Consider the following 21216-nt stretch of genomic DNA (forward strand, 5'->3'; position numbering starts at 1 on the left):
TCTTCTTAGAGAAACAACAAACGTCGGCGAGGGAATGGTTGAGCCTTCTGGGGACTCTGTCCTCACTAGAACAATTCTTCCCTCTAGGAAGACTTCATATACGTCCGCTTCAATTCTTCCTCAAGAGGTCTTGGAGCTGGAAAACCGGACAACTGTCGGACGTTTTTCCCATTCCAGTGGAGATAAAGTCACACCTACAGTGGTGGTTGCTCCCTCTGGAAGAGAACAAAGGGATCTCTCTAACAACACAGAACCCAGACCTAGTGTTGTTCTCCGACGCGTCGGAGAGAGGTTGGGGAGCGACATTAGGCTCAGAGGAAGTGTCAGGCACCTGGGAACCAGCACAGGTGTCTTGGCACATAAACTGCAAAGAGCTCTTCGCCGTACATCTGGCCTTGAAGAGCCTAGAACCTCTGGTGTCAAACAAGGTAGTGCAAGTAAACGTGGACAACACCACCGCACTTGCCTACATTCGGAAACAGGGAGGGACGCACTCCTCGTTCCTTTACGAGCTCACGAGAGACCTATTACTTTGGACGTCTCACAGGAACATCTCCCTGCTGACAAGGTTCGTACAGGGAGTAAGGAATGTGAGGGCGGACAGGCTCAGCAGGAGGAACCAGGTCCTTCATACAGAATGGACACTACACGAGGAAGTGTCTCTCTATCTCTGGTCTCTGTGGGGAACTCCTCATGTGGATCTCTTCGCAACATTCATTTCAAAAAGGCTCCCAGTGTTTTGCTCGGTCGTGGAAGATCCAAGAGCACTTATGGTAGACGCCTTCCTGCTAAACTGGTCTCGAGTAGACGTTTATGCTTTTCCCCCATTCAAAATCCTGGGGTTAGTAATGAAAAAGTTTGTGGCGTCAAAGCAGACGAGGATGACGTTAATAGCCCCCTTTTGGCCGGCCCAGGAATGGTTCACGGAGGTGGTAGAGTGGATCGTAGACTTTCCAAGATCCCTACCAAGAAGGACGGATCTTCTCAGACAACCACACTTCAAGAGGTACCATCAAAACCTCCCCGCTCTCGCTCTGACTGCCTTTCGACTATCGAAAGACTTGTCAGAGCGAGAGGCTTTTCTCGCGAAGTGGCAAGCGCGATCGCGAGAGCACGCAGAACCTCCACTACGAAAGTATACCAATCGAAGTGAGAGGTATTTAGAAGGTGGTGTAGATCCAAGAAGTTGTCCTCCTCCACTACCTCTATAGCGGAAATTGCTGATTTCCTGCTATTCCTGAGAGAAAAATCTCATCTAGCCGTATCCACAATAAAGGGATACAGAAGTATGCTCTCGGCTGTATTTCAGGAACAGAGGATTAGATCTGGCAAATAATAAAGATCTCCACGATCTCATAAGGTCTTTTGAGACTTCAAAGTCTAAGGAACCAGTACCTCCGAACTGGAACCTAGACGTAGTCCTCAAATATCTGTCATCGGAAAGATTCGAACCTCCTCATCGGGCATCGTTTAGAGACATAACCAGAAAATGCCTATTCCTATTATCTTTAGCTACGGCAAAGAGAATTAGTGAATTACATGCTCTGCAAGATAAAGTAGGATTCAAGGGAGACTCGGCTATTTGCTCGTTTAAGACCCTGTTTTTAGCGAAAAACGAGAATCCCACGAATCCCTGGCCTAAGTCATTCGAAGTCAAAGGAATGTCGAGTCTCGTAGGCAGAGAAGCAGAGAGGTCTCTATGCCCTGTTAGAGCTCTGAAGTTCTACCTTCAGAGAAAGCATCAGATGGGAGGCTCTAGACAAGGTCTTTGGTGCGCGGTAAAAGACCCCACAAGACTGATGTCCAAGAATGCACTGGCATTCTTTGTAAGAAACGTCATTACAGACGCTCATAAGTCTGTCCTGACGAACAGTTACAACTACTGAGAGTAAAAGCTCATGAAGTAAGAGCTGTAGCGACGTCTCTCTCGTTTTATAAGAATATGTCGCTTAAAAACATCATAGATACGACATTTTGGAGATGCAACTCAGTATTTGCATCTCATTACTTGAAAGACGTTCGTGTGACATATGAGAAGTGTTTTTCTCTAGGTCCTTTCGTATCGGCGGATACGATTCTGGGTACGGGAGCCGACACCAATCCTTAAATTGTATATACTTTTCTTCTTTTTGGATATGGTCTGGAGTCTCTTCGAACAATGGAGGACTTGGTTTAGCACGGGCGGCCGTCTGTGTTGTTCAGTAAGAGACGCTTGTCATATCCAATTAGATGAGTATAATTTTTTTTTTTGAAAATTATGTATGTGTGTGTAGTGGTTTTGAGTTACGGTTGTTGTGACGAGTTCGGGGATAACTCGGAACAATCCTTAGTTCTAACATATGGTTAGGATCAGGTGGTCGGGATTGGTTGTGTGCTCCTTCATAAGGTGTATTGTCATATAAGTGGATCAGCACCCATTGACAAAGTCCTTTCAGGCTCTGCCGAGTAAGCGGATAAGACCCCATCGGCAGACCCACAAGAACTCTTGGCCATAGATCATATATCTCGCTAAAGTTTCTTGAGGTGATGCAGACTACTGGGCAAACACCCACGAAGTCTACCACCTATCAGGTAGGAACCAAGGTTTTATTTATACCTACAACATATGTTGTTTACCTGTCTATTCCATATAGTAGCTGTCTCTTACCCTCCACCGAAGGGTGCCAATCAGCTATGTATATATCTGACAGGTAAGTTGATTGTATGAAAATGATATTGTTATGTTACAATAAAGTTTCATACATACTTACCTGGCAGATATATACAATTAAAGGCCCACCCAGCCTCCCCGCAGGAGACAGGTGGAAGAGAGAAAATATGATAGAAAACGGGGATGGTTCCTAGTCCTGCCGCCCAGGGCACCGCCCGGTAGATCACCTGACCTACCTGTAGCGAGTGGCGCGAAATTTGAATTTCTGTCGGGGACGACGGAGTCTTAGCTATGTATATATCTGCCAGGTAAGTATGTATGAAACTTTATTGTAACATAACAATATCATTTTTCCTGAAATCAATAAGATAAAACAAAGGAATTACAATGAATAAAAGTGAAGAGAGAAACATTTAATTCTTTATACCTGTTTTAACTTATCATTGGATTTTTCATCATTCATGTGATCAAGATAAGATAAAACTTGTGTTTTCATACGATAAATTCACCCTGAATACACTGATGCTTTCAGGTTTTTGGATGCGTATGATATGTGAAGAGAAAATGAAGAATACATCTTATTTTGTTGCATCCGTACTTGACTCAGCCTGAAAGGAAAACAATCTTTGTTGTTCATTACTTCACTGAGGTTATTATTTCATATTACTCAAATAAGTCTCTGATGTCTTTTGTTTGAAAATATATTCATATATGCTGAAAAAATTTAAGTACATATATCTTAGTTTTACCAGACCACTGAGCTCATTAACAGCTCTCCTAGGGCTGGCCTGAAGGATTAGATATTTTTTTACGTGGCTAGGAACCAATTGGTCACCTATTAACGGGACCTACAGCTTATTGTGGGATCTGAACCACACTATATCGAGAAAGGAATTTATATCACCAGAAATAAATTCTTCTGATTCCACGTTGGCCGAACCGGGATTCGAACTTCGAACCACCGGATTGGCAGCCGAGCGCGAAAACCACTTGTCCAGTGAGGAACTATTTATACTGAAACAACCTGATTAAAGCTTAGGCTGAGTTGAAGAGTGCAAAGCCTGTCCATAGAGTTCAACATCTTCCCTGGACTGAATTTCCCTCGGACCACCTAGATCTGAGCTAATGATAGCAGATGCATCCATCTGATGATTATTTTTTTTTTATCAGATATGTCCAGACATACTCACATAACATGATATTGGATTGAAAATGTCCAACAGTCACAATGGGAATTCTGTGCATTTATTTACAGAAAATGTAATGACTTGGTAAATATTGTCAAAATTGCAACCTTCTTATATTGCTAATTGGCAATCAAAGCTCAGCTGAGTTGACTAAAGCAACGATGTCTTGCAGATCACTGCCTCTCTGCAATACTGTTAAACTTGATTCGTTTGTGGATGCACCATAATAATAAATATTCTGAATTTTCTCTTCACATATCACACTCACCTAAAATATTGAAAGCACCAGTGTATTCAGAGTGAATTTATTGTATGAAAACACATTTGTTCTACACGGTATACAAACCGTCAGTCCTTTACAATAGGAATTACTTAAGGCAAAGCCTGGACGCGGCCGCTGAATTTTCAAACAAGGCGGTACGGTAGTTAACTACCATCCGGTTGTTGGTTATACCAAGAACCGTGGTTGAGCGTTCAATTTGCTTTTGGCCGCCGTCATGTGAGCACGCTTCACTTTGCTCTCTGCCTGACTGTCTTGCTGGATTTTCACCGCTTCTTTCCTGGTGGGATTTTTCCTTTTTCGTTTTGTGTATGCTGTGTGTGTGTGTGTGGTTTCGTTTGAGTTGTTATTATGAACCCTCAACAAACCCTAGATCCCCAGCCTTTGTTGCCGTCTACTTCCTGCAGGCGTTGCCCAGGAGTAGACAGCAAGAAATGCAATAAAATTAGAGCCTCGGTGGAAGTAGATCCACATACATTGTGTGCTTCTTGCCGAGGCATTGATTGTGAAGGCAACGTAACTTGTACCGAGTGTTGTTCGTGGTTCGCTGCCCAGTGGGAGAAGTTTGCTGGGAGGAGGTCTGTCAGGAGACCAAAATCCTTGGTGGGGGGCATTTCTCCCCCTTCCACTCCTGTACTTGACCCTTCTTCCTCATTCTTTTCCCCAAGCAGTTGTCCATGTTTGCTGCTACCCCTTCAGGGGAGGCTTCTCCCTCCTCTTACCTTTCTGATAAGTTGGGAGGGAAAGGGGAGGAAGGAGCTTCGGCAGCGGGCCTGAGTGGTGCTCCTTCTGGGATCTATCCTTGCCCCGAAGGTCCTCCCTCGAATTAAGGATGGACCCCTCCTCCTAACCCGACTTTTCATTCAGCAGGTGAGTTGCCAGGGTTGGACCAGGCATGGGCTTCCCTGGGCTTCGTGGGTTCCCCGTCAGTGACAGCACTGCCACTCACTCAGTAGCTACCCCTACCACTACCACTACCTTCCAGCCTGTTTACTATGCTCCCTCGCACCTGGCTGGATGCACCAGCTGACGAGCGTGTCTGCTTCCGTGGGTGGTGGCCATCAGCTGCCTTCCCTTGCCTTTCCGATGGCCCCCCCCCCCCCCAGTTCCTGCCTCCCCTGATGTCACCAGAAGTGACAGAGATGCCAGCCCTGCCACATCAGAGTGCACTCCAGATCACTGCACTGTCCCTCCTGTGACTACCAGACCTGTTTCTGACTCTGCTACTGCCCCTGTACGCGAGCCGTCTCACTCTGATGCTCCCTGGATGGCTCTCACTTCTATCCTGCAGAAGCTGTCGAAGAGGAAGAGATTGAGGAAGGTGTCGTCGTCATCTTTTTCGTCCTCATCTTCATCATCGTCGTCTTCGTCTGCCTCCTCCTCTCCTCCCCCTATGAAGGTTTCTCAACCTAAGAAGGGGAAGGCTGCCTCACTTCCCCCTAAGAAGTCTCGTGTCAAAACTTCGAAGGGTCTGCATTCCTCCTCGGGAGCCTCTGGAGCACGAACGAAGGTTCGTTCTCCAGCTCTGGGTTCTGAGGGCGCTGCCTGAGGAACCAGAGACATGTTGGGATATCGTTTGCGAGCTTCCTCGAATGTGCAACCTTCCAAGGGAGGTAGCACATCAACTGACAAGAATGTGGGATCAGCTCCCCATCAGGACAGTGGCACAAAACGAGAGAAGGGATCAAGCTGCAGTGCAGACCCACCTGTGAAGACCAAGTCTGGGTCTTCATCAGGAGCCAAGAATGTTGTGCCTCTCCCTACGGAAGGAGCAACGGGAGAGACGAAGAGGAGGTTCCCTGTTCAGTCCTCTTCACCAGGGGCTTCGTCCTTGAAGACCAGTGGGGTGTGTCACGAGGACGTTGCTCATTCTCGCCAGGCAGGGAACCACGTCTCCCACTAGCACTGCTACCAGTCTTCGTCCCTCTCGCCTTTAATCCTTTTGGAGGACCAAAGAAGGAACCCAATCTTCGACGGGGCTTCTGTGGTCAGCTTTAGTTGACGGCGTGTTGAATCGGGTGAATGATCACATCTCGGGACAAGGGAATTCCCTTAGATCCAACTATTCGGATCGGATGCTTCCTCCTCCTCTACCTCACAAGAGGTGCTTCTATACGCCATCAGACAGGGCTTTACCAACTAAACAGGTTGACTCGGACCTTGTTTGATTCAGTCCGAGTCTATTGCTGCAACACCTATCCATGGAGAACATTTCTTTCTCACAACAGGAAGCAGTGACGTTGGAAGCCACCATTATGGCGGCTCTCCAACCAGGAGACTGGTTGGACCTGTGGTCGTTGAGTGTCCAAGGTCCCTGCTTCCTCCGGGGCTGTCACCCCAGGGGAAAACTCGACCTTCGGGAGACTGTGCCAGTTTGGAGGTAGGGTGATTACCTACCTGGCCCACCAGACTGCTTACCTGTGGGTGAACCTGGTACTTAAGAGGCGCGATGCTGCCCTCTCTTGAGTATCCAGGTCTCTCATTTCTGAGTCGGTTTTGTTACTGAGAAACGGACCGTTGCTGGGTTCTGCCTTTCTCTTTGATAGAGAGCAGGTAGATGCTGTGGTGGACAAGTGGTAGGACAAGAATAAGGACCAGCTTGTTTACCAGGCAGTGGCAAAAGTATCTGCACCTTCGCGTTCTACTGCAGCCAATCCTTTGAGTTTGGCTAGCACTTTCTCGGCCCCGAAGAAGTCTTCTTTGAAGGGAGCCAGAAAAATGACCCAGTCTTCTTCTTCCTCTTCCAAAGACTAGGCTTCTTGCCCCTTTCAGACCGATTTCTAGTCGAGGCGAAGAAGGAATGGGAAGAAGAAGAACAAGGGGAAATGCTAGGACTGGTGTCCCCCCCCCCCCCCCAGCTGCTGCATTGGTGGGGGGGGGGGTGCATATCGAGCCATTGGGCAACTTGGCAGCGATACGAAGCTGAGACCTGGATAGTAGATGTCCTTTGGGAGGGCTATCTGCTTCCCTTCGAGTCCCCACCACCCCTCACCAACCATCCGGTCCGGCTTCTATTCTACGTAGTGGGATCAGCGAGACACTAGACATTGCTGCAAGAAGTGCAAGCAGTACTGAACAAGAGCGCTATCGAAGTCGTGTCGGACAGGTCTCCAGGACTTTACAGCCGAGTCTTTCTTGTAGATAAGGCTTTGGGGGGTTGGAGACCCATCATAGACCTTTCTTCTCCCCTGAACCGGTTTGTTCACCAGACTCGATTCAAGATGGAAACAGCACTATTGGTGTTGGCATCCATCAGGGAGAACGGCTTCATGCTTTTGGTGGACCTAAAGGATGCATATTTTCAAATAGCCATCCACCGGTTGTCCCGCAAGTAGTACCTCACTTTGTCCTTGGGAAAACAATGTACCAGTTCAAGGCACTATGCTTCGGACTGTCGACCGCTCCCTAGGTGTTCATGAGAGTGTTCAACCTGGTCTCAGCTTGGGCACATTTGAATGGGCTATGTCTTGTGAGGTATCTTGACGATTGGCTTGTCCTGCCGAGCTCCCGCGCGCAGTTGCTACAGGACAGGGATCTACTTCTTGAGTTTTGTCAGAATCTAGGATCCAGATAAACCCAGAGAAGCCTGATCTTGAACCGAAACAGAGGACGTTGTACTTGGGCATGCTGATAGATATGGTAGCAGCAAGAGTCTTCCCCTCAGGCTCTCGTATCAGCAAGTTCAGAGAGGTAGCGTGGCTGTTCCTGTCAAGACAGGAACAACCTGCTTGACTTTGGCAAGTTGTGATCGGTCACTTGTCCTTGGAGAAGCTGGTCCCTCATGGACGTCTTCACCTGCGGTCTCTTCAATGGAGACTCAGGAACTTTTGGTCCCAGTCACAAGATCCTCAGTCTTTCCTTGTTCTTCTCTCGCAGGAGGTAAGGGAGGACCACCTGGATTGGTGGCTGGATGACAGGAACCTCTCGGTAGGAGTGGACCTGACCACTCCTCCTCGGATGCATCGAACGAGGAGTGAGGCGCACAGCTGGAGGAGTTGCCAAGAGGGACTTGTCTCCCTTGAGCTCCACAGGTGTACAATGCAGGTGCATGAGTGGGCAGTGACTCACACAGTGGAGCTGTCAGCCAGGTACATCCTGAGCAAGAGGAATGTAGTAGCAGACAAGCTCAGCCGCCAGAATCAGGTGGTAGGAACCAAGTGGTCCCTACACCAGGACGTAGCAGAAAGGCTCTTCAACCTGTGGGGCATCCAGTCATAGACTTATTCACCACCTGGTACAAGAGGAAGGTGGAAATCTTTTTCTCGGTTGTGCCGGACCCATGAGCAACAGCAGAGGATGCGTTTCAACACCCGTGGGACAACCTGAAAGATTACGCCTTTTCCCCATTCTGCCTGATTCGAGCCGTGTTCAAGAGGGTGCGGATCACGCAGAGTTTACGGATGATTCTGGTGGCATTGTTATCCCAACTCTCTGGCTCTTCTCTCTGAGGCACCGAGAGAGATTCCCCCTTGGCAGAACCTGCTGTCTCAACCTCACGTAGAATGGTACCATCAAGCAGTAGAGTCCCTGTGTCTTCACGCTTGGAGGTTATCCACCATCTCTTACGAGCGAGAGGCTTTTCGCGTCGAGGAGTGACAGAGATGGCTGGATACCTCAGGAAATCCTCTGCAGCAGTTTACCAGGGAAAGTGGGCCGTCTTCTGTTGGTGTTGTAGATGGGGTATCTCTGGTCTGAGCCACTATTCAGCAGGTTGCGGACTTCCTAGTCTACCTTCGCCAAGAGAAGCTCCTCCGTTTCAGCGGTAAATGGCTATAGGGCGGCCTAAGCCTTAGTCCTCAAGCTGAAGGGGAAAGATATCTCATCTTCCTTTGAGATTTCTCTCCTCATGAGGAGCTTCGAGAGGTCTTGCCCACCCAGGGATCTCAGGCCTCCTGCGTGGGATGTGACTCTTGTACTGCAGAGCTTGACTCGTGCCCTGTACAAGCCACTATGAGAGTCATCAGACAGGGATCTGACCTTCAAGACCATATTTCTGCTGACCCTGGCATTGGTGAAGAGAGTAGGCGAACTCCATGACTATCCTTCAACGTTAAACACACAAGAGGTTGGGGATCAGTTACGCTAGAATTTCTCCCGGAATTCATAGCAAAGACTCGGAATCCTTTGATCTCTGATGCTAGATTTGAGTCTTTCTCCATCCCCCCCCTCAGTGACTTTGTTGGTGATGACTCAGATGAGATGCTACTTTGTCCAGTTAGAGCACTACAGTGCTACTTGAAGAGGATTCAACATCGCCCTGAGTGTCGACGACTCTTAGCTAGCACCGGAGGTTCCAAGAAAGAGGTGCCCAAGAACACTTCCCCTTTCTGGCTTCGTGAGATGATCAGTGTTACAACCCTTGGGGTTGTTATACAAGTTCTTATTATAATAGTTGTTGTCAGTAATAAATGTAACTCAGTGCTAAAGGTCAGTGGAAACAAACACCCAAGAAAACTTAACAATATTTAATACTTAACAAATACAAAATTCAGATCAACCTTGTTGGATGTGACAAATACCATGACTCAAAAACAAGGACAAAAACCAGTCCTTAGAATCACTCAGGATTCCCTAAAACTAAAAAGCTAAGTCCTAACAAAGAAAGAGGAAATAATAGTTATTGATAATAGACTTGTTTGGATCCAACAATTTTGCTGGTCAGACCAAAAACTACCCTAATGCTAATTCCAAGAAAGAAGGAAGGCAGAGTAAATAAAACAGGAAAACTATTATAAATCCTACCGATCAACACAAAGCTAAACACACAAAACCTTGTCTATGATAGACTCATTGAGTGACGTCATATAGTCACGACACAAACAGGTCAGAAAATATATTTAAATATATGATTAAATAATACAAATCATATATATAGTTGTTCTCACATCAGTGGATGCATCAGAGGAGAGACAAAACTAGGGCCGTGATCTACTCGCCATAACAGCTATCAGGGCAGGTCCTGAACGCCAGAGTATAACCTTAAGGAAAGGCGATCCCAAACGGAAATCAGTGAGACACTGTCTTACCTGGCGTCAGCTTCCCTACAGGCCATCTCACGAGCTAGCAAGCTCCCAAAACCACAGCAGCTGACTGGAGACAAAAGTGCTGGGAGAAAGCGACGGCACCAGTTTCCTGGGAATTCCTCCTCGTCAGGGAAAGGCAGGACTGGCTCAAATCGCAGGTGACAGGAGCAGGAGGTGGCAGGAGCACCTGCGAGTCTCTACTCGAAGTACACAAGCCGCAGGTCGAGGCAGGAGACACTCGAGTCGCAGGTGACTAGAGAACCTGCAGACAACAGACCAAGGCGAGGATCCAAAACATAATCCAAAGTAACGCGTCCAAATAAACTGCCAAATAATCGTCATCCAAAATCCAAATCAGTATGCTGCTCAAGGTATGATATCAGGAGAGTGCTCTAGCCTGAACTGAACTCTGTCAGAGCACCAACGTCCAGACATCACCAAGACGCGTTCATATACACTCATAAAAAAAGAAAAACAATCGTTAAAACGATATTTGATAGTATAAACAAATGGGGAGGAGGCGCCTAACCACACTGAGTAATGATAAATTAAGCACTTTATGCTAAACACTTAAAATGGCCAGACAATGGACTCTTAAATTTCAAAAATAATATAAACAAATACTTATACAAAACAAAGGCTGTTCTGCCACAAAATGATTCTTAAAAAGTAGTAATTAAACCTTAAACCTGGAGAAACAAGGCTGATCTAAATTTATAAAAGGCAAATAAAAAAAATAATCTAGTCTTTCTAATAATAAGGAAGGTGTACTCTGCTGCAGACGACGACACCAGTACCCTTCATCTGAGAGCTCACATTCCGGAAGAACCTGTCGGTTCAACACGTTTTGAAGGCAGTGGTCTGGGTACGCCAGACTACCTTCACCTCTCATTACCTTCGGGATATTGCCCATGGGTCCTTGGACACATTTTCCTTGTGACCAGTGGTGGCTGCTCAACAAGTTGTGTATCTTACCCAGCTCCTCTGACAAGACAGGTTAGCATATGGTCTTGTTGTACGGTATGATTGAGTATGAATACAAAGTGACTGGCTCTTCTTCATCCTTTCATCCTACTCTTTCCCTTCAGGGAGAGAGTACACGGACTGTTACTTGCTGGACCGAGCACGGATGCAGGTAAGACACTCTAGAGTAACCTTTATATTCCTTACTTAGTAATAGAAGCACATATCCGATGATTTCCCTTACAAGGTGGGAAAGGGGGGATCCTGACATAAGACAAACTCATTGCTGTGTTTTTGCCTTATAGTCTCTGACATATGGTTCTTCGCTTTCCCTTAAGTGTGAATTACCTTTCGCTCTTTAAGGAGAAGCCCAGAAGACTGCCTCTGATCCTGCAGTTCTGTAACTCCGATCAGAGGTCAGTGGCAGGTCCCTTTCCCTTGCTCCAAAGACCGGGAGAAGAGCCCAGGTAGGCTGAACAGTTGGTTCACAGGAGCTCACTCAGATTCCTCTCACCAATCGGTGAGTCTTCCTATTATAAAGGACTGACGGTTTGTATTCCGTGTAGGAACAAATCAAAATTTTAGAAAGTAAATTGTATTTTTTCTAACTATATAAACCTAGGTCCTTTACACATACTGCCCACCTCAAGCCACCCCTCAGTCCGTTACCTGGGCCGAAAGCAAATTGAATGCTCAACCCTGGTCTTAGTATAACCAACGACTGGATGGTAGTTAACTACCGTACTGCCTTGTTTGAAAATTCAGCGGCTGCGTCCAGGCTTCACCTTAAGTAATTCTTATTGTAAATGACCTAGGTTTGTATAGTCAGAAAAAATACAATTTACTTTTAAAAATTGTGAATTTGTCTTAATTGCATGAATGATGAAAAATCTGATGATAGTAAAAACAGGTATAAAGAATTAAATGCTTTTCTCTTCACTTTTACTCGTAATTCCTTTGTGTTTTATTGTTTTATCTTATTGATTTCAGGAAAAAATCATTTAGTTGTACAATTAATACCGAATCCTATGGTATGACCAAAACTTAACTATCTTTTGCAAAGCGTGAAATAATTGAAGAAATATAAACATATTGCTAGATTTCTAAGCGACAGACAAAAATATACCAATCAGAGGCTTCCAAAGAAACGCATTGTAGGCATAGGGCTCACCCAAGAATCTACCTTAAGTGAACCGACTATAGCATACTAATCAGAGAAAAAATTTATCTGCATGTACAGGCATTGTCCACAATTTGGTCATCATTTGAAGTAGACATACTGATGGAGTATTTTCGGAAAAATAATATTCATATCTTGTATGATATTGTATTTTATCATAACTAAAAGGTGCATTTTGGAAACTTCAGCAGAAAAAAAATCCAAGATAATTTCCATCCCTATGTTTAGTCTAGGGGCCATAACTTGGCATTAATATGTACAGAATATATACTGAAGTCATACATTGATATAAAGAAAATTTGTTGTTCTGTACCATATAGTATGACATATGGTTTTGAATATATATATACTTTCAGTATGTCCATTATAAGAACAAATTATCTACCTTTACTAATGTACGATTGCTAAATCAGAGGACCAGGGTAAAAGTGCTCAATTTGAACTGTTTTCACTACGAAGTGTAAGATGATAGGCCCTTTTAGAGCTACATACTCTGTTACTCTTGGTATTAATTCTACCTGCAAGGGATATTAAATTTGAGGATGGAATTCTTTGGTATATTCTTTTTTAAGGCTTAATTCAATCTGTCTTCTTATTTGTAAACTTTCATTTATATTTATTTGCACTTGCATCTGTAAGCATGTAGAAAACAAAATAAAATAAGAATAATCAGTGGGTTAGTTTCTTAACATACATCTAATCAGTTTTGTTGCCTGATGTTGCCCACCTACATATGTAGTAACAAAATAAAAAGCTCTGTACCACTAAACTAACTGTACATTAACATTCATTGAAACAATATTGTATCATTTTGTGCAGCAATCACTCTTCACACACAATTGAAAAGATGAGTAGATTGTCATCAGTATCATGTGTCTTGGGTCTTAACATCAGCATCATGGTCTTCCCCTGTCTTGGGTTTAAATTTCCGTGTAGGAGAGTTCAGTTGTCTCTCAGAACTTGTTGGGGATATAGCCAACAGCTCCTGGAAAAATTGAAAATTCAGTCATAACTCTTGTCCCCTCAAATGTTAAATAATGTTTTTTTTGCCATAACTCTTATTGATATTTACCATAAACACCTGATCATTTACCAAATTAGGTATAGTAATGCAGTACAGAAGCATACAATATGCACCCTTTTTACTGAGTAGTACAGTGTTAACAATGCAGTACATATATGGTTTAGAGAGAGAGGAAGAGAATACATGTGTTGTATCTGTACAGTGCTGTCTTTTATTTTTTTACTGGATATAAGTTATTTGATTGAGAAAACATAACAAATAAAAAAATCATTACTGTAACCTTAAGGATACCATTCTCCTTATACACTGTGTCAACTTTCATTCAAGTCTTTCACATGATGACATGACAGTATTGAATGGTTATGATGATGACAGTACAAACACACTAATGATAGTAACTTCATGGCAGTAATGTATTATTGTTTATTCTATAATTGGAGGTAAATTGACAAGATCTTTGTCCTCTTCATCTGACCTTCAGGAAATACCTTGTGTTTCCTTTTAACAGTGTAGCTTTATCATTTCTGATAAATTATATATGTGATGCAACTGCAACTTCTGCTATTTTTTCACTTTAAGGTACTGTATGTCTCATTGGCGGGTCAGGTATCTTCATGAAAGTAGTTCTTGAGAGCTGTGAATTGCTGCAGTCATTCTCCAATATTATCTAACTCCACTTTCTTGGCACTGCTGTTTTGGTTGGCTCCATCAAGTTACATTCTGTAAACTCAGTTGGGGTGGTATTAATTGCATCTTGAATTTCCTCAACCTGTATCTTGAACCCTTCCCTACCCTCCTTCTTTGCCATAGTCACGATTTCTTTCATTATTTTTTAGGTAAGCTCCATGTTAAATCTAGCCAAGGGCACATGCAGGCCAAAGTTTTTTCAACATGAGTTTGTTGTATCTTTCTTTAGTGGGACCTTTTTTCATAGCTTGAGTGATTCTTTCCATAGAGTACTAAGTAAATTAGTTTAAAATTTGCCATTTCTTATTATCCCATGTCCTAGAGGTTGTAGTAAACATGTTGAGTTCTGAGCAGCTAACGTAGAATGGTACTCTCCGACTTCTGGGGTAAAGTACAATTGAAACTACTGTAGAAAAAGTGTTCTGGTAGCTGACACCTTCTTGTTATGCATCCAAAAGATTGGCAGTTGGAATTAATCTTTTCTTGTTTCAAGGTTAGAGGATCAACAGTTTTATAAATCAGGGTTAAAGATGTTCAGTTCTGAGCAGCTAAGAGCATTGTTCAGTATCAGTAAGACTGGTATTTTCTGACTTCTGGGACAAAGCACCAATGAAACTACTGCAGGAAAAGTGTTCTGGTAGTCGATACCTTCTTGTTGTACTTCTGAAAGATTGGCAGTTGGAATTAATCTTTTCTCGTTCCAAGGTTAGGGGATCAACAGCTTTATAAATCAGGGATTCCCTGATCATGAACCTTGTGGTGTTAACCCTTAATGGACAGATCCCCTCATATGAGTAGCAATAACAGTTTTTAGGTGGTGGACAGATCCACTCATGGTGAGCTGCAATATTACATGTCATCGATTTGAAGGAATCGGGTGGAAAAGAGTTTCCATTACTTCTATTGGCTAAAATAGAAGCAGGCAGCTCGTGAGCTAGTTTAGGTTGAGATCTAGACTTCAAGGGAGCAAGTATTGCCTCTCTCTCTCACTTGATGTCTTACTATATATATTTGCTTGTAAATATACCTAGTGGTTGCTGTTGTAATTTTGTAAAGAAATGTGCAAATAAATGTATTAGAAAATACATGTATAATCCCAAAAATGTTACTGCATCTTCAATCTCAGTAAACTTATGTAAATAGTATTTTACAACAATTACACTCATAATTTGTTACTGATTACGGCAATCCCCAGTTATCAGCGGACTCCGTTAATGGCTTGTTTAGCGCCATGAAATCGGTGATTTATGGCACCGTGACGGGCCGAGTTTTGGTTATCAGTGCCATAAGGTGCTGACGATAGAGCTATGGCACCATCACATACCCAACAGAGATGCCATCAACCAAAACTCGGCCCTCAAGTGCCATAAATTGTCGAGTTTCTTAGAACTTTCAACATCCTATCAAACAAAATATGTAATTATTTCTATTAATTGAAAACAGATTCAGAAAAAATATTTCATATCATTGATGCATTTTTCTCCCCAGTGAATGATGTTTTCTGTGAGTGTAACTTTTTTTTATTTTCACCTTATTATACATTGTATTATACTGTACTTGGGTAAATATAAATTGGACTAATACTATATGTATATGTACAGATTATATAAGTGTGGTTCCCTAAGCATTTTTAGTTTTCTCTGAATTTATATCCGTTGTGAGTCATCTGTGGGTTACGCAAATGCCTGCAGAGCTTCAGAAAATATTCCAATTAATTATTTATGGAAATTCCTTGGGTTATCAAATCTGCAGAGCCAAGGGTTATAAATTTCAAGGGACTACTGAGCTCTTAAGCACACTATGTTCATACGTTTATTTATTTATTTAACCATGTGATGTTCTTTGTTTTAATTGTGATTAGTGATTGGCCCTAGCAGGTAATTTTAAAAGGAATGGTGGTTCTCCTTCATTAATCAGTTTGGGTTTGAAGGATGTAGAAATTATAAGAAATGAAGAAAATGAACAGCACACAAGATGATGAGAATGATATGGTACTCTATTCTTTTCCAGGTCACACTCAGTCTCTCAGAGCCCAAGCTTAGAAAAATGTAGGTCCAGATCAAGATCTAAATCTGTTTCTGAAGAATCAAGTAAGATTTCTGGGAAGAAGCAAGAGATGTTAGAGGAAACCAGGAAAAGATCGCCATCACCATCAAAGAAACGAAGATCACACTCTCGGTCGAGGAGACTGTCTTCCAAATCTAGATCTAGATCAAGGTCACGTTCTAGATCCAGGTCAAGGAAGCAAAAATCGAAGTCTAGATCTAGGTCACGGAAGAAAAAATCAAGATCTAGATCCAGGACAAGGAAACGAAAGTCAAGGTCTAGATCCAGGTCTAGGAGGCAAATGCTAAAACCAAGCTATAGGTCCAGGAAACGATGGTCAAGGTCTAGATCCAGGTCAAGGAAGCGGAAGTCAAAGTCTGGATCTAGGTCCAGGAAAAGAAGGTCTAGGTCTAGATCCAGGTCCAGGAAACAGAAGTCAAGATCTAGATCCAGGTCTAGGTCCTGGAAACGGAAGTCAAGGTCTAGATCAAGGTCTAGAAAGCGAAAGTCAAGGTCTAGATCCAGGTCCAGAAAACGAAAATCGAGGTCTATATCTAGGTCTAGGAAACGAAAATCGAGGTCCATATCTAGGTCCAGGAAACGAAAATCAAGGTCTAGATCCAGGTCCAGGAAGAGGAAATCAAGATCGTTATCTAGGCCCAGGAAAAGAAAGTCAAGGTCTAGATCCAGGTCCAGAAAAAGGAAATCAAGATCTTTATCAAGATCCAAGAAACGAAAGTCAAGGACTAGATCAAGGTCCAGAAAACGAAAGTCGAGGTCTAGATCCAGTTCAAGGAAACGAAAGTCAAGGTCTAGATCAAGGCCTAGGAAACGCAAGTCAAGGTCTGGATCAAGGTCCAGGAAACAAAAGTCAAGGTCTAGATCCAGTTCAAGGAAACGAAAGTCAAGGTCTAGATCTAAATCAGGAGGCCATTCAGAGATGAGTAGGTAAGAGGATTTTTTTTTATGTAAAGGAAACATGACTGGTGAGTAATATTCTTTAAATGTAGAATATTGAGTTTGTCGATAAAAACTTTATAAATTGTTGAATTCTTAGTGTTATAATACAACCAATTTGTTTCTTTTTCATGTATAGTGGTTCTGTATTTGTGATATTGCCATTTTTTTATAATTTTATAGTACAGAATTAATTATGGTCTAGTATATTGCTTGTACTCTTGATTGAATATTTTAACTGACTCTTTTAACTAGATTGTTGTGCTATAATTTTCAGCTGGTGAACAATACCATGAGAAATTCTACTTATTTCAGTTCTAGTTGATAAATGATTAAGGAGACTACTGTACTTAATAAGTACTGTACTTATCACACATTTGTTTTTTATTCTGTACAATGTTATCCTGAATACTGTACCATTTAACTATATCTTAATTTTCTTTTTCTTTAAACAAAGGTCTGAGATCCTTGTCAGTAAAAGCAAAAGTGTTTTTCTCAAAGACCTGATTGGACTAGTGAAACCAGAAGATGCATTTTACATTGAAAAATCAGGTGATAAGAATAATTTGATCTTTCCAATAACACACTTTTCACAGTTGGCCAGGTAAGAATTATGGTTTTTTATTTATGTTATGTACTTTATTGGTTATGGTATATTTTCTTGATTCTTTTGTTTTTGAATTTAACTTTCACAGATTTTGATTATGTATCTAGAATGTATGATACAAAGATTTATGAAACCGTAAATGTTGTCATCTTGTCATCCGTCATGAGTAATGTAGACTACAAACAGTATCCTTTCGAGCTTGAATGAATGGGTGGCATGGACCCACTCAGGAGGACCAAATGGTTGACATTGTCCTTTTTCAAAACCAGTAACCCACATGGTGAAGTCTGTGGTGGAATTATCTCTCAGCAGTAATATAAATCATTTGTCAAACTGGATAGTTTTGTGGCCTCCAACGGTTGCATAGAGGTTTGCCCCATAATCTACATCTTATAAACATCAGTTATAGTAAAGCCTATTATTATGGCATCACATGCTGTAACAAGAGAATCACTTGTGAAAAGTATCTTTTGTTTGTCACTTGTATATTGATGTATAATATACACAATGCTAACCCCAACAAACGATAATTAGGTTAGGATACTCTGCTATAAAGAAATTAAATCTTGTTATGGTGTCTATGTGGCACCACCATAGCTTCTGCCAAGACAGATTTATAAGGTGTCTTTTGCCCCCCTAACTTACCTTGCATCTTTTGTTTTCTGAGGCAGTCTCTGTAGCCTTAGACAAAATAGTCGCCCCAAAGGCAGTGAAGCTGCTTGGGAAGGCTTCTTTCATGTTATACACCTTACCCAGGGTAACCTGGAGATTGCTACAAAAAAAATTCATATTTCACTCCATTCCTTCTTTAAATGCGTTTTATTACTGTACACAATCACAGCTATCAAACTTAATGATTTTTGTGGCATCCTATTAGAGATTTATAATGTAATCTGAATCTTAAGTACTGTATCAATTCAGTTACAGTAAAGTCCCATTATTGTGGTATTGATGGGGAATTGCAAGTTTTGTAAAAAGAAAATTGGTACTTGTTAAAAGTGCTGTAAAAAAAGAATCACCCATAATTGATGGGGAATTGCACATTTTGTAAAAAGAAACGAAAATTGTTTATAGTGCTGTAAAAAGAGAATCACCCTTATGCATTGCACTTCTAGCATTATGTATAGCATATATTGATATATGTCATACATAATACTAGAGCAATAATTAATACAGTAGTACCTTGAGATACGAAATTAATCCGTTCCGAGGCGGCCTTCGTATTATGAAGTTTTCGTATCTTGGACCACATTTTACATGTAGAATGGCTAATCTGTTCCAAGCCCTCCAAAAACACCCCAGTAAATTATATTTCCAGGCCTAAAACACATGTTCTAGGGTTACGACGCCGATCCGACGGAAGAAATATGACTCCAAAAAGGCAAAATACTGTACATACTTGAGTAATATTCAACTGCATGTAATGTTCAACCCCATTTTTACTGCATATATTAGGACTTTAGCATATGTCCCTTAGCAATAAGCCTAGCCTATGTTAGCGGTTGCTACTGTAGCCTAGTCTATGATTCTGACATCTAAACCTAAGAGCTAAAAGCTTAGAATATGCCAATAAAATGTATAAATAATCAGTATGTACTCATTTCAAATAATTATTAATTAATCATTAACTATAATACACAAACAAACAAACAAAAAAAACCTTCCAATCGATTGTTTACGAGTACCGAACGAACGCCAAGCAATCATTTTTCGTAGCACACAGTAAGCATAAATTTTCATTAGTATCTTTCTTCAACTAATGAAACTACCAAACAGTATAATAACCATTCATTTCTATTCTTTATTCTATCTTTACCTAATGGAGATACCGAGTTACTGACAGCTATAATGAAACATACGTATACGTAACGTAATAATAAAACAGAAGAATTCTAAAAAATATGTATTTGTTGGCAGTCTGATTTATTTTATATTTTATGATATCTAATTCACAATTTTTTAATTAAATGTATTGCATGTACTCATTTCAAATAATTATTAAGTAACCATTAACTATAATAAACAAACAAACAAAAAAGCTTCCAAACTTCTGTTTACATCCAGCACTTACGAGTATTGAACGATCGCCAAGCAATCACTTTACACAGTAAGCCATAAATTTTCATTATCTCTCTTCAACTACTGAAACTACCAAACAGTATAATAACCATTCATTTCTATTCTTTATTCTATCTTTACCTAATGTTTTTTTTTTATTAAATATATTGCATGGATAAGTTTTTCAATTTACAGCATCCTTTTACCAATAGAATACTTAAAGCACAAGGGGTAGATGCTGACCAATAGGAGAGCAGGACCTTATGGGGTGACTAGCATCAGGAACCAATGGGAGAGCGGGAGGATGGTGGCAAGTTTACTCAGTTGGCGGCGTGGGAGTTTTAAAATTGTTCTCGGTGGTCCGGGCGAATCTCGGGACTTTACAGCAACAACCTTTCGTATCTTGAAAACTTTTCGTATGTAGAGCTGTAAAATTTTTCGTATTTGCTTTCGTATCTCGAGTTTTTCGTAAGTTGAGCCTTTCGTATGTCGAGGTACCACTGTAATTAAACTACCATTACAGAAAAGCTATTAGACCATGTGTCAATCCATCCAACACCACTGAAATTCAAAGCCAGAGCTAGTCTGCATACACTACTTTTTCCCCTCATCTAACTGCACTACAGTTCCACCCAATTTCAGTGTTCTTATACACATGGTAGTCTAACAAACCTATGTCTGTTTTATATACTTTAATTAATTTGAACAAAATAAGTAAGATTATTGTGAGGAAAAAATCAGTCAAAACTTGATTCAAAGGTGCTTGTGAACAGTAGAGGACATGGTTACTCAACAGACCTTAGCTGGAAGGCCTTGACAAATTTTCTTATGCATTTTGATAATTTAACAGACATTCTTATACAAGACAAAAATTTAGTGTTTATGTTGCTAAACACAGCACTATAGCAACGGTATTCAGGAGACAGGACATAGGTTTGTAAGTAAAACCCTAGTAACTTACACTGCTGAAGGGAAAGGGTAATTAGTATGGATATCAATCACTATTGTTTGACAACAAGAGAAAACATTGTACGTATAATACACAATACTTAAATTACTGTAAACATGAAACCAAATGAAGGAAAATAAGCCATACATACTGTATTAACTGGCAAAAATTATTGTTAAGTGAATCAACCTCACAGCTCATTTGGTAGTAAGTGCAAGCAAAGCTGTTTTCAAGAAGTTACATTATTTATTGGAAGAAAGAATTATTGGATTGTCTAAGAAAAGAAGGCAGCTTTGCAGTACATATTAATAATACAGTAGGATTTTACACCAAACATTGTGGATTGAATGAAAGTAGAAAGAAAATAAAAACAAGATAAACACAAAGTTATGATGACAAATTTCTCTTCAAAACAAAGATTGGAAAAATCTTTCCCTGATGGAGAAATATGAAAGAGTAAAGGTGGCAATTCCTTATGTATGATGGTCGAAGTGGCACATGCACTTACGGTCATTCAGTAAATGGTTTTCTTGATATGCCTCCTGTTTCTTATGTTGTACACCAGACAATATTTGTCTGGGGGAATCCAAACTGCAAATCAAAAC

The 21216-nt window shown here is 41.6% G+C and overlaps 1 protein-coding gene across 2 annotated transcripts in view; it reads left to right on the plus strand.

Annotated features, from left to right (window-relative positions):
* LOC135201847 (nuclear exosome regulator NRDE2-like) overlaps positions 1 to 21216 on the plus strand; it is a 106976-nt gene that overhangs the window by 30530 nt on the left and 55230 nt on the right. For both annotated transcript variants that reach the window (XM_064231134.1, XM_064231135.1), the window contains exons 3-4: positions 16005 to 16988; positions 17455 to 17601. In XM_064231134.1, coding sequence (XP_064087204.1) covers positions 16005 to 16988; positions 17455 to 17601 — 1131 coding nt within the window. The remainder of the gene's footprint in view (positions 1 to 16004; positions 16989 to 17454; positions 17602 to 21216) is intronic.

Source organism: Macrobrachium nipponense, chromosome 28 (genome assembly GCF_015104395.2).
Source record: "Macrobrachium nipponense isolate FS-2020 chromosome 28, ASM1510439v2, whole genome shotgun sequence".
In the NCBI taxonomy this organism is placed as follows: domain Eukaryota; kingdom Metazoa; phylum Arthropoda; class Malacostraca; order Decapoda; family Palaemonidae; genus Macrobrachium; species Macrobrachium nipponense.